At 44.2% G+C, this 15,101-nt stretch overlaps 1 protein-coding gene across 2 annotated transcripts in view; it reads left to right on the top strand.

Annotated features, from left to right (window-relative positions):
- LOC119961939 (myosin light chain kinase, smooth muscle-like) overlaps positions 1-15,101 on the top strand; it is a 552,422-nt gene that overhangs the window by 211,556 nt on the left and 325,765 nt on the right. For both annotated transcript variants that reach the window (XM_038789529.1, XM_038789528.1), the window contains exon 4: positions 8,531-8,579. In XM_038789529.1, the coding sequence (XP_038645457.1) occupies positions 8,531-8,579 (49 nt within the window). The remainder of the gene's footprint in view (positions 1-8,530; positions 8,580-15,101) is intronic.

Consider the following 15,101-nt stretch of genomic DNA (forward strand, 5'->3'; position numbering starts at 1 on the left):
TGCTATTGCCGGTCGGGATGCTCACATGGCGGCTGCGGGCTCAGTCCACGGCCGCCCTGGTGGAGGATGGGGGGATCGGACACTGGGGAGAGCCTTATAGGCGGCCCAGGTTAATATCCACGTGGTCAGATCCTCGGGCACGCAGCCAATCGGGGGGTGTCTAATTTTTCTCTCTGCCTCCACGGTCAGAGTCTGCCATGGCGCTCGGCGCGGCCTCTGGAGGCTGCCGTTGTGCACATGCGCACATGACTCAAAACCGGAAGTGTGGAGGCCCGTATCTGCAGCTAAAGCTGCGTGAATTTCTCTGGGTCACTGCTAGGCCCCTGCAGGACATTGAATTAAACATAGAACAGTACAGCAGAGTACAGGCCCTTTGGACCACGATGTTGTGCCGACCATTTAACCTAACCTAAGATCAACCTTGTCCTTCAATTTACTGCTGTCCAAGAGTCACTTAATTGTCCCTAAAGACGCTGACTCCACCACCTCTGCTGGCAGTGCATTCCACACACCCACCACTCTCTGTGCAAAGAACCTACCCCTGACACCTCCGCTGTACCTTCCTCCAATCACCCTAAAATTATGTCCCCTCATGACAGCCATTTCCGCCCTGGGGAAAGGTCTCTGGCTATCCACTCTATCCATGCCTCTCATCACCTTGTACACCTCTATCAAGTCCCCTCTCTGCCTTCTTCGCTCCAGTGAGAAAAGCCCTAGCTCCCTCAACCTTTCTTCATAAGACATGCTCTCAAGTCCAGGCAGCATCCTGGTAAATCTCCTCTGCACCCTTTCCTATTATGAGGCGACCAGAACTGGACACAATATTCAAAGTGTGGTCTAACCAGGGTTTTATAAAGCTGCAGCAAAACTTCACAGCTCTTAAACTCAATCCCACTTTTAATGAAAGCCAACACACCATACGCCTTCTTAGCAAACCTATCAACCTTTAGCACAGTGGGCTAAACAGCTGGCTTGTAATGCAGAACAAGGCAGCAGCATGGGTTCAATTCCCATTCTGGCCTCCCCGAACAAGCGCCGGAATGTGGCAACTAGGGGCTTTTCACAGTAACTCTATTGAAGCTTACTTGTGATAATAAGCAATTATTATTATTAACCTGGGTGGCAATTTTGAGGGATCTATGTACATGAACCCCAAGATCCTTCTATTCCTCCACACTTCCAAGAATCCTGCCTTTAACCCTGTATTCAGCATTCAAATTCGACCTCCCAGAATGAATCACTTCAGATTAATCTAGATTGAACTCCAACTGCCACTTCTCAGCCCAGCTCTACATCCTGTCAATGTCCTGTTGTAACCTGCAACAGCCCTCGACACTATCTACAACTCCACCAACCTTTGTGTGATTGGGAAACTTACTAACCCACCCTTCCACTTCCTCATCCAAGTTATTTATAAAAACCACAAAGAGTAGAGGTCCCAGAATAGATGCCTGCGGGACACCACTGGTCACCGACATCCAGGCGGAATATTTTCCATCCACTACCACTCACTGTCTTCTTTCAGCCAGCCAATTCTGTATCCAGACAGCCAGATTTCGCTGTATTCCATGCCCCCTGACTTTCTGAATGAGCCTACCTTGGGGAACCTTATCAAATACCTTACTGAAATCCATATACACCACATCCACTGCCTGACCTTCATCAATGTGTCTCGTCACATCCTCAAAGAATTCAATGAGTCTTGTGAGGCATGACCTGCCCCTCACAAAGCCATGCTGACTATCTTTAATCAAACTATGTTTTTCTAAATAATCATAAATCCTATCTCTCAGAATCCTTTCCAATATTTTGCTCACCACAGACGTAAGACTGACTGGTCTGTAATTCCCAGTGATTTCCCTATTCCCTTACTTGAACAGGAGAACAACATTCGCCTCCCTCCAATCATCCGGTACTACTCCAGTGGAGAGTGAGGACGCAAAGATCATTGCCAATGGCACAGCAATCTCGTCCCTTGCTTCCTGTAGTAACCTTGGATATATTCCATCAGACTCAGGGGACTTATCTATCCTGATGCTTTTCAAAATTTCCAACACATCCTCCTTCCTAATATCAACCTGTTCAAGTTTATTTACCTTGTTCACGTTGTTCTCCTGAGTAACAATATCCCTCTTTCCAGTGAATACTGAAGCAAAATACAGTAGTCCCCCTTTATAACGCGGGTGTTGGGGTCCAAGACAGCCACCCGCGTTGCATCCGAGCCGCGGATATCCACGATGGGGGTTAATTTTAGAATACAGGGCTACAGAGGGGAGGGGTGATGTGAGACCATGCTGGTCTTGCAGAGGCCCATATGACCTCCTCCTGTGTTCTCTGCTCTCTCCCTCCAATCAGCCGGCAGTGTCAATTTCAGCGGCCGGCTCACTTTGATCCGGAGAGGGAAGCTGCTCTCTCACTGAAACAATCAGCCGGCCGCTGAAGTTGACACTGCCGGCTGCTCTCTCCCTCCAATCAGAAACATTAAAACTTAAAATTTCAGCGGCCGGCTGATTGTTTCAGTGAGAGAGCAGCTTCCCTCTCCGGATCAAAGTGAGCCGGCTGCTGAAATTGACACTGCGGGCTGCTCTCTCCCTCCAATCAGCCGGCAGTGTCAATTTCAGCGGCCGGCTCACTTTGATCCGGAGAGGGAAGCTGACAGTTGGGGTCCATAAGTCCCCCCCCCCCCCCCCCCCCCGCCGTATATCGCGTATTGCGGAGCGCGGTATAACGGGGGACTACTGTATTCATTTAGGACCTCCCCTATCTCCTCAGATTGTAGGCACAAGTTCCCTCCACTATCCCTGATCGGCCCTACTTTCACCCTGATCATCCTCCTAAGTCCATTTTTGAGTTCCTTCCTAGTTATCTTGTAACCCTCTAGAGCCGTGTCAGATCCTTGCTTCCTCAACCCTACGTAAGCTTCCTTCTTCCTCTTGACTAGAAGCTCCACTTCTCTTGTCATCCAAGGTTCCTTCACCTTACAATTCCTTCCTCGTCTCAGTGGGACAAAACTATTCAGCACTCGCAGCAAGTGCTCCTTAAACAACCCCCACATTACTGTTATGCATTTCCCCAAGAACATCTGTTCCCACTTTATGCTCCTCAGCTGCTGTCTAATAGCAGTATAATTTCCCCTCCCCCAATTAAATACCTTCCCATACTGTCTGCTCCTATCCCTCTCCATGACTATGGTAAATGTCAAGGAGTTGTGGTAACTGTCACCGAAATGCTCTCCCAGAGACACATCTGACACCTGGCCTGGTTCGTTGCCAAGCACCTAATCTAATATGGCCTCCCCCCTAGTCGGCCTATCTACATATTGAGTCAGTAATCCTTCCTGTACACACCTGATAAAATCTGCTCCATCCAAACCATTTGCACTAAGGAGGTTCCAGTCAATATTAGGGAAGTTGATGTCATCCACGACAACAACTGTTACTTCTGCACCTTTCCAAGATCTGCCGCCCAATCTGATCTTCATCTCTCTGATGCTATTGGAGGGCCTATAGAAAACTCCCAATAAAGTGACTGCTCCTTTCTTATTTCTGACTTCCATCCATACTGACTCAGTCGACAAACCCTCCTCGACCACCACCTTTTCTGCAACTGTAATGCACTCCCTAATTAACAGAGCCGCTCCCCCTCCTCTTTTACCTCCCCCCCCCCCCCCCATTCTTCTGAAACACCTAAACCTTGGAACATCTAACAACCAATCCTTCCCCTGTGAAATCCATGTCTCTGCAATGGCCACAACACCGTAGTTCCAAGTACTGATCCATGCTCTAAGTTCATCTCCCTTATTCCTGACACTCCTTGCATTGAAACAGACACACTTTAACCCATTCCACTGAGTGCAACTTTGCCCTATCAATTATCTATCCTTCCTCACAGACTCACTGCATACTATTTCTGCCTGTTCAACAGCTACCCTATCCTCTGATCCATAGCTCTGGTTCCCATTCCCCTGCCAAACTAGTTTAAATCCTCCCGAAGAGCTGCAGCAAACCCCCCATCCAGAATATTGGTGCCCCTCCAGTTCAGGTGCTATCATGTACAGGTCTTACCTTCCCCAGAAGGTATCCCGATGATCCACATATCTGAAGCCTTCCCTCCTGCACCAGCCCTGTAGCCACATGTTCAGCTGCACTCACTCTCTGTTCCTTGCCTCACTTGCATGTGGCACCGGTAGCAATCCTGAGATTACTACTCTGCTTGTCTTGTTCTTCAGCTTCCAACATAACTCCCTAAAATCACTTTTTAGATCCTCATCCCTTTTCTTAGCTATGTCATTGGCGCCTGTGTGCACCACGACTTCTGGTTGCTCACCCTCCCCTTAAGAACCCTGTTGACTTGATCCAAGACATCCCTGACCCTGGCACCCGGGAAGCAACATACCTCCCGGGAGACTCGTTCGCGACCATAGAATCTCCTATCCGTTCCCCTAACCATTGATCTCCTGTCACTGTTGATTTCTATTCTCCCCCTTCCCTTCTGAACCACAGAGCCAGGTCAGAGACCTGGCCACTAGGGCCTTCCCCTGGTAGGTCATTCCCTCCCAACAGCATCCAAAACGGTATGCTTGTTTTGAAGGGGAACAGCCACGGCGGATCCCTGCACTGTCTGCCCGTTCTCTTTCCTTCCCCTGACTATAACCCAGCTACTCTTGTCCTGCACCTTGGGTGTGGCTACCTCCCTGTAACTCCTCTCTATCACCCGCTCTGCCTCCCAGATGATCCGTAGTTCATCCAGCTCCAGTTCCTAACGCGGTCTCTGAGGAGTTGGGTGCACTTTCCGCAGGTGTAGTCAGTGGGGACACCAGTGGTATCCCTCACCATCCACATTCTACAGGAGGAACATGCAACTCCCCTAGCCTCCATCTCACAAAGACAGCTTGCTGTCCCCAAAAAAACCCAAAAACAAACAACTCTTACCTTACAGAATGTAGTTGCCCTGTGAACCAACTGGAACTCCGCCCTCTGACTCTGCTCCCCGTCAGCTGCACTCTGTGTAAACTCATGGCTCCTTTCACGCTCTTGTTCTAACCCAAACAGCATATTTTAAGTTAATTTACTAAATAAAAGCAATAAAAGAAAGACTAGACTTTAGATAAAATTAGCTGTACTTTTGTGCCGGAATCTCCAGAGTAAAACTCCAGTGTTTTTTCACCGGCATGGGGACATAGTCCCATTATGGGAGAATCCAGCCCTGGGGTTTCAGTGGAAGTGAGGAACATAAGAACTAGGAGCAGGAGTAGGCCATCTGGCCCCTCGAGCCTGCTCCACCATTCAATGAGATCATGGCTGATCTTTTGTGGACTCAGCTCCACTTTCCGGCCCGAACACCATAACCCTTAATCCCTTTATTCTTCAAAAAAACTATCTATCTTTATCTTAAAAACATTTAATGAAGGAGCCTCAACTGCTTCACTGAGCAAGGAATTCCATAGATTCACAACCCTTTGGGTGAAGAAGTTCCTCCTAAACTCAGACCTAAATCTACTTCCCCTTATTTTGAGGCTATGCCCCCTAGTTCTGCTTTCACCCGCCAGTGGAAACAACCTGCCCGCTTCTATCCTATCTATTCCCTTCATAATTTACTGTTTCTATAAGATCCCCCCTCATCCTTCTAAATTCCAACGAGTACAGTCCCAGTCTACTCAACCTCTCCTCATAACCCCTTTAGCTCTGGGATTAACTTAGTGAATCTCCTCTGCACACCCTCCAGTGCCAGAACGTCCTTTCTCAAGTAAGGAGACAAAAACTGAACACAATACTCCAGGTGTGGCCTCACTAACACCGTATACAATTGCAGCATAATATCCCGAGTCTTAAACTCCATCCCTCTAGCAATGAAGGACAAAATTCCATTCGCCTTCTTAATCACATGTTGCACCTGTAAACCAACTTTCTGTGACTCATGCACTAGCACACCCAGGTCTCTCTGCACAGCAGCATGCTTTAATATTTTATAATTTAAATAATAATCCCGTTTGCTGTTATTCCTACCAAAATGGATAACCTCACATTTGTCAACATTGTATTCCATCTGCCAGACCCTAGCCCATTCACTTAACCTATCCAAATCCCGCTGCAGACTTCCAGTATCCTCTGCACTTTTCGCTTTACCACTCATCTTAGTGTTATCTGCAAACTTGGACACATTGCCCTTGGTCCCCAACTCCAAATCATCTATGTAAATTGTGAACAATTGTGGGCCCAACACGGATTGAAGTGAATGCCCACAGATCCTTAAAGGTGCAGGGCATGTTAATAAGGTGGTTGAGAATTCATAAGAATCCTTTCCTTTATTAGCAGAGATATAGAATATAAGAGCAGGGAGGTTATGCTGGAACTCTATATACCATTGGTTAGTGCACAACGTAAGTACTGTGTGCCATCCTGGTCATCACATTACAAAAAGGATATAATTGTATTTGAGAGAGTACAGTGGAAATTTATGAAGGTTTGGTCAGGACTGGAAAATTGCAGTTCTGAGGAAAGATTGGAGAAGTTGGAGTTTTTCCCCTTGGGACAGAGGAGGCTGAGGGGAGACTTGATTGAATGTACAGAATTGTGAGAGACCTGGATACAGTGGATGCAAAGGGCCTATTTTTGTTTGCAGAGAGGTCAGTGACTAGGGGGGTCTCGATTTAAAGTGATTGGTAAGAAAGATTGTAGGGTAGTAAGCTTCTGAACTCATTTTCTGAAGGGTAGTAGAGGCAGAAAGCCTCAACTCATTTAAAAGCATCTAGATATACACCTCTTGTACCTTAACCTGTAGGGCTATGGACTAAATGCTGAAAAGTGGGGTTAGGCTGGATGGCTTGTACTCTAGTTGGCATGGACACGATGGACTAGGTAGCACCTTTCTGTGTTGTAAACATTCTATGTTTGGGATTGGAATGCTTCTGATTCTGCTTGATAGCTAGTCAGGCATTCCTATACCTTGATTTGTCATTAGTCTCCATGTTTCAGTTGGAAATAGGCATCTTTGCCTGTACTAATAATCTTCAAACCGACCCATGTTCACCTTTGCCTATACTTTTTGGTGAGTAGGTGCAGAACACATTTCATGTAAGTCGAATTACCTGATGTTCTTTCTTCTTGGTCTAATTCCTCAAAATATCTCAGATAGGCCCACTCTACTCGGACAATTCAGTGGTGCCAGCAATGATGAAGATAAACTATTCAGAAATGTCTGAAATCCACTTCCCTTAGTTCTTTGTATTTTACTCATGTTACATATCACCGACTAGCAACACTCAATAATTATTTCCCGTGGTATGATTTATTTAGCTGCAGCAGGAAATGTTGTGCAGGACAGACACATTCCTATTAATGAAACAGTTGGGTCAATTTTCAATTATCCTATCACCCTGGGACAGAATTCCAGTGGAATAGATCTGTTACTTTCCATTATTAGTCACCCAGTTTACATTGCAATTAGGATGGTGGACTACAGCAAATAGAAATCTAATGTGCCAAAAGGGTAATTATGTGATTTTTTAACTGGAGTAAGAGTTTGCTAATTCATTGCCCTTTGCTTTGACACTCAAATTTCTGAATTAAATTTGAAGAACCATCAGCCTAATACTGATGAAAAAATATAATTTCTGTAGAAACTGGTATTTGGGTGAAAAGTAACAAACCCACACAAAATTCACATTTATGTGTTTGTCCAAGTATACAAGTGTGTTAGCAACTTACGTATCCTATGCCTCAGAATGTTTCAAACTGTTAGCGGTATGTGATGGGAGTGAGTAACTCTGCAGAATCTATTTATTCATTGTATAATTGCATTCAAATTCTCTTCCCACATCTAGTTTTGTACTAAGGCAGACTTTTATCTCTTTTCAATGCTAGTAATTATGGAATTGGTCGCTTGGCGGCACGGTAGCACAGTGGTTAGCACTGTCGCTTGTCAGGCCCGGGTCCCAGGTTCGATTCCCGGTTTGGGTCACAATCTGTGCGGAGTTTGCACGTTCTCCCAGTGTCTGCATGGGTTTCTTCCAGGTGCTCCGGTTTCCTCCCACAAGTCCCGAAAGACGTATTTGTTAGGTAATTTGGACATTCTGAATTCTCCCTCTGTGTACCCGAACATGGCGCCAGAATGTGGCGCCTAGGGGCTTTTCACAGTAACTTCATTGCAGTGTTAATGTAAGCCTACCTGTGACAATAAAGATTTTTTTTTTTAAATGAATCTGTCTCCAGAAGCTTACAGCTTGGGGATGCAGCTCCATATTAAGCATGGCTGACCAGGAGTGTCTCCTGCTCTTACTGCCAGCCATTGGCGAGTTGGAAGGATTTGTAAGTTGATACTCAGCCTGTTTGGCCACATAATGAATGCACCTTCCTTGACCAACAAGTCTTAAGGTGGGACTCAAACCTGGAGCTCTCATTCAGAGGCAGGGACGCTACCCACTGTGCCACAAGACCTCCATTCATTGTGTAAAGTAACGTACAATCAAATGTTCAGCAAATTTTACTTTCACAAATATAACCTTTTATGAATTGTACTTTTTATATTACAGAGGATACTGACAGGAAATATGGATGGCCTTCCAACACCAGTACTACCAGGTATATGCTTATTAAATGCAATGTCAACTAAGATTTTGCAATCAAATGGAAGTTTGAAAATTGATCTGAAATCTACACACCTGGTAGAAACTATGTGGATGGGCACTCAAGATCCCCAAGAGCATTTACTGCTGAGAGCTATGATTTCCATTTATTTCACTGAGCAGTTGGTGTAGATACCATGCAATTTCTCTTCGATACAACTAGCTGCTATAGTCTGACAAAAAAACTCATTATAGTACCCCAGTTATCTCTTTACAACTTAGTCTTTGTTAGTTTATCATGTCAATTAATCAACCATAACAGCCATTGTTGTAATTTGCAAGATACTCCTGGATGAAGAAGGCCATTCATAGAACATAGAACCTAGAACATACAGTGCAGAAGGATGCCATTCAGCCCATCAAGTCTGCACCAACCCACTTAAGCCCTCACTTCCACCTCATTCCCATAACCTAATAACCCCTCCTAACCTTTTCTGGTCACGAAGGGCAATTTATCATGGCCAATACACCTAACCTGCATGTCTTTGGACTGTGGGAGGAAACCAGAGCACCCTGAAGAAACCCACGCAGACACAAGGAGAACGTGCAGTCTCCGCACAGACAGTGACCCAGCAGGGAATTGAACCTGGGACCCTGGAGCTGTGAAACCACATTGCTAATCACTTGTGCTACCATGCTGCCCCAACAATTCAGAATGAACCTGAAGATCCCTCATTGTAGTTCAGTCTATTCTTAAGTGTTTCCATGATTTTCACCTCCACCAATATTCTTAATAAATCAGAGAATCCATTCAATGGATTAAATGCTCTTTGTGTGAAGAAAACTGATTTCAATTGTAAATTTGTCTTTTACAAATTGAAACATGTCTACTCTGGTAAACCTGGAAGATTGCTATGAATTAAAATACATTTTCCGCACTATTTACAGTTTCCAGACATATATAAGATTATCCATCGGACATGTCCTTTGAAGGCTCAAGGACCCAAAATTCCCAAGTCTTTTCTTGAAATTGAGATTTCTAAACTAAAAACCATCCTTGTGACTCTGCTTTGAATTTCTTCCAATGTTTGAATGACCGCCTTAGGTCTTAGTGGCCAAGACAGTATACATTGCTCAAGGTGTAGTCTGATAAAAATCACTGCACAGTTTGAACCTGATTTCCTTATTTGTAGCTCTGGCTATATGACTAGTCTAGTGGCTATATTTCTTGCTGCTGTAACTTGTTTGATCACTGTAAGCATCTCCTCTCTTAAGACACCTGCAAGCTTTGTTTGCAGCCTAGTTCATAGAATGTACACCATTTGTACCTCTGTCATTCATTTTTACTTCCTAATGTAAAAGCTTCAAATTCTTGGAATTAAATTTTCCTCCTTTATTTGCACACATTTTTTGCAGCTCATTCTGTAACTGGAGTTGCCAACCTCAGTTGCATTATCTTCTGGGAAATTGAGTACCTGAGACCAAGTCATTGATGTAAATTGGCAATGGTAGTAACACTAATCTCTAGAGCAACCCACCAGCAACTTGCAACTTGACAGAACTCTCCTAACCAATGTTTTATGCCCTTCACTCAATGTTATGTCCATAACCAAGATTTACGCTCTCGAGTTCAGAGCATTAATAATAGCCTTTTGTGTGCAGCTTTGTCAAATGCTGTGTTGAAATCTAGTGAAGATTACCACAATCTACTTGGAATGTCACTGACTCTGAAATAAACCAACAACATGGTCAGAGAGGATTGTCCTCTCTGGAGTCCACATTAACAATGCCAATTAAGTTATTATTGTACAGATAATCTTCATTTTACACCTATAACTAATCCTATAATTTTACAAAGGTTTGAAATCTCAGTCTCATCCCTTTTGAATACAGGTATCATGTTGATCTATTTCCAATCTGCAATGTCCAGGAACTTCTTCATACTGTTTGTCAACGTCACCTCTTCTTAATGACCTTTTAGTACTTGGAATAAACATAGTGTGCCCCTATGAATTTATTGCTTTTCAGCCTTTTTAGTTATCCAGAACATCCATCTCTATTACATCAAAGACACAATGTGGCCTGGATTAACTCTGATTTGGAAAGGACTGGGTCCTCATATCTTTCCTCGTGAATAGTTGAAAGGAAAGTAATCATTCAGAATATTTATTGTCCAGCGGTCATATTTTAATTCAAGCCAGTTTGCCTCTTTTATGATTCTCTTCCCTAATTGGCAGCACTCAATTGAAATATTGGAAGAACATCTTGCAGATGTATTTTCAGGGTTTTTCTTTACTCCTCTAATCACCCTTTTAACTTGTTTCTGTGTGACCATAAGAACTAGGAGCAGGAGTAGGCCATCATGGGCAGCACGGTAGCATTGTGGATAGCACAACTGCTTCACAGCTCCAGGATCCCAGGTTCGATTCCGGCTCGGGTCACTGTCTGTGCAGAGTGCACATCCTCTCCGTGTGTGCGTGGGTTTCCTCCGGGTGCTCCGGTTTCCTCCCACAGTACAAAGATGTGCAGGTTAGGTGGATTGGCCATGATAAATTGCCCTTAGTGTCCAAAATTGCCCTTAGTGTTGGGTGGGGTTACTGGGTTATGGGGATAGGGTGATGGTGTTGACCTTGGGTAGGGTGCTCTTTCCAAGAGCCGATGCAGATTCAATGGGCCGAATGGCCTCCTTCTGCACTGTAAATTCTATAAATTCTATCTGGCCCCTCGGGCCTGCTCCGCCATTCAATGAGATCATGGCTGATCTTTTGTGGACTCAGCTCCACTTTCCGGCCTGAACACAGTAACCCTTAATCACTTTATTCTTCAAAACACTATCTATCTCTATCTTAAAAACATTTAACGAAGGAGCCTCAACTGCTTCACTGGGCAAGGAATTCCATAGATTCACAACTGTTTGGGTGAAGAAGTTCCTCCTCAACTCAGCCTTAAATCTACTTCCCCTTATTTTGAGGCTATGCCCCCTAGTTCTGCTTTCACCCACCAGTGGAAACAACCTGCCCGCATCTATCCTATCTATTCCCTTCATAATTTTATAAGTTTCTATATGATCCTCCCTCATCCTTCTAAATTCCAACGAGTACAGTCCCAGTCTACTCAACCTCGCCTCATAATCCAACCCCTTCAGATTCAACCTAGTGAATCTCCTCTGCACACCCTCCAGTGCCAGTACGTCCTTTCTCAGGTAAGGAGACCAAAACTGAACACAATACTCCAGGTGTGGCCTCACTAACACCTTATACAATTTCAGCATAACCTCCCTAGTCTTAAACTCCATCCCTCTAGCAATGAAGGACAAAATTCCATTTGCCTTCTTAATCACCTGTTGCACCTGTAAACCAACTTTTTGTGACTCATCCACGAGCACACCCAAGCCTCTCTGCACAGCAGCATGTTTTAATATTTTATCATTTAAATAACAATACCTTTTGCTGTTATTCCTACCAAAATGGATAACCTCACATTTGTCAACATTGTATTCCATCTGCCGGGCCCTAGCCCATTCACTTAACCTATCCAAATCCCTCTGCAGATTTCCGGTATCCTCTGCACGTTTTGCTTTACTACTCATCTTAGTGTCGTCTGCAAACTTGGACACATTGCCCTTGGTCCCCAACTCCAAATCATCTATGTAAATTGTTAACAGTTGTGGGCCCAACACGGAACCCTGAAGGACACCACTAGCTACTGATTGCCAACTAGAGAAACACACATTAATTCTCACTCTTTGCTTTCTATTAATTAACCAATCATCTATCCATGCTATTACTTTACCCATAATGCCATGCATCTTTATCTTATGCAGCAACCTTTTGTGTAGCACCTTGTCAAAGGCTTTCTGGAAATCCAGATATACCACATCCATTAGCTCCCCAGTTTCTACCACACTGGGAATGTCCTCAAAAAATTCCATTAAATTAGTTCGGCACACGTCAGCACGGTGGCCAAGTGGTTAGCACAACCGCCTCATGGTGCTGAGGTCCCAGGTTCGATTCCGGCTCTGGGTCACTGTCTGTGTGGAGTTTGCACATTCTCCCCGTGTCTGCGTGGGTTTCGCCCCCACAACCCAAAAATGTGCAGAGTAGGTGGATTGGCCACGCTAAATTGCCCCTTAATTGGAAAAAATAATTGAGTAATCTAAATTTAAAAAAAAAAAAATTAGTTCGGCACGACCTGCCTTTTATGAACCCATGCTGCATCTGCCCAATGGGACAATTTCCATCCAGATGCCTCGCTATTTCTTCCTTGATGATAGATTCCAGCATCTTCCCTACTACCGAAGTTAAGCTCACTGGCCTATAATTACGCTTTCTGCCTACCTCCTTTTTTAAACAGTGGTGTCACGTTTGCCAATTTCCAATCCGCCGGGACCACTCCAGAGTCTAGTGAATTTTGGTAAATTATTAGTGCATTTGCAATTTCCCTAGCCATCTCTTTTAGCACTCTGGGATGCATTCCATCAGGGCCAGGAGACTTGTCTACCTTTAGCCCCATTAGCTTGACCCATCACTACCTCCTTAGTGATAGCAATCATTTCAAGGTCCTCACCTGTCATAGCCTCATTTCTATCAGTCACTGGCATGTTATTTGTGTCTTCCACTGTGAAGACCGGTCCAAAAAACCTGTTCAGTTCCTCAGCCATTTCTTCATGTCCCATTATTAAATCTCCCTTCTCATCCTCGAAAGGACCAATATTTACCTTAGCCACTCTTTTTTGTTTTATATATTTGTAGAAACTTTTACTATCTTTTTATATTCTGAGCAAGTTTACTCTCATGATCTATTTTACTCTTCTTTATAGCTTTTTTAGTAGCTCTCTGTTGCCCGCTAAAGATTTCCCAGTCCTCTAGTCTCCCACTAATCTTTGCCACTTTGCCTGCTTTTTTCTTCAATTTCATACACTCCCTTATTTCCTTAGATATTCATGGTCGATTTTCCCTCTTTCTACCGTCCTTCCTTTTTGTTGGTATAAACCTTTGCTGAGCACTGTGAAAAATCGCTTGGAAGGTTCTCCACTGTTCCTCAACTGTTTCACCAGAAAGTGTTTGCTTCCAGTCTACCTTAGCTAGTTCTTCTCTCATCCCCTTGTAATCTGCTTTGTTTAAGCACAAAAGTTTGATTTTACCTTCTCACCCTCCATCTGTATTTTAAATTCCACCATATTGTGATCGCTCCTTCCGAGAGGATCCCTAACTGTGAGATCATTAATCAATCCTGTCTCATTACACAGGACCAGATCTAGGACCGCTTGTTCCCTCATAGGTTCCATTACATACTTTTCTAGCCATGGTGTGGAGATGCTGGTGTTGGACTGGGGTGAGCACAGTAAGAAGTCTTACAACACCAGGTTAAAGTCCAACAGGTTTGTGTCAAACACGAGCTTTCGGAGCGCAGCTCCTTCCTCTGGTGTTTGAAACAAACCTGTTCGACTTTAACCTGGTGTTGTAAGACTTCTTACTGTGCTCACCCCAGTCCAACGCCGGCATCTCCACATCATGGCTACCATCGACACCGCAAACTGCCGGCTCAAAGTGGAGAGGATCTCCAGGACACCGCAAACTGTCGCGCATATAGACACTGGCATTCAGTTTCTACAAAGATGCAAAAAAGCAGAGATTCACCTGAGGAAGGAGCAGTGCTCCAAAAGCTCGTGTTTGAAACAAACCTGTTGGACTTTAACCTGGTGTTGTAAGACTTCTTACTATACATTTCTAGGAAACTATCGCGGATACATTCTATAAACTCCTCCTCAAAGCTGCCTTGACCGACGTGCATAAACCAATCGACATGTAGATTAAATTACCCCTGACAACTGCTGTACCATTTCTATATGCATCAGTTATTTCTTTGTTTATTGCCTGCCCCACCATAACGTCACTATTTGGTAGCCGATAGACTACTCCTATCAGTGACTTTTTCGCGTTACTATTCCTGATTTCCACCCAAATGGATTCAACCTTATCCTCCATAGCACCGATGTCATCCCTTACTATTGCCCGGATGTCATCCTTGAATAACAGAGCTACATCACCTCCCTTACCATCCACTCTGTCCTTCCGAATAGTTTGATACCCTCGGATAGTTAACTCCCAGTCTTGACCATCCTTTAACCATGTTTCAGTAATGGCCACTAAATCATAGTCATTCACGATGATTTGCGCCATCAACTCATTTACCATATTCTGAATACTACGAGCATTCAAGTAAAGTACACTTATGTTGGCTTTTATACATCTGTTCTGAATCTTAAATCCTCGATCAGTAACCTTTCCTAAGTTATATTTCCTCTTAACTTTTCTCCTCATTTTCCTTGTCGTTGAACCCATGTCTTCATGTAACAACCTGCCGCGTCGCTTACCATTTACTCCTTTTAGTTTTATTCCTTTTAGTATTACTGGGCCTATTCACTGAGCTCCCCTCAGTCACTGTACCTTGTACTGTCACCCTTTTTGATTTTTGACTATGGCTTCTCTGCCTTACACTTTCCCCCTTACTGCCTTTTGTTTCTGTCCCTGTTTTA

This window comes from Scyliorhinus canicula, chromosome 2 (assembly GCF_902713615.1).
Source record: "Scyliorhinus canicula chromosome 2, sScyCan1.1, whole genome shotgun sequence".
Classification (NCBI taxonomy): Eukaryota; Metazoa; Chordata; class Chondrichthyes; order Carcharhiniformes; family Scyliorhinidae; genus Scyliorhinus; species Scyliorhinus canicula.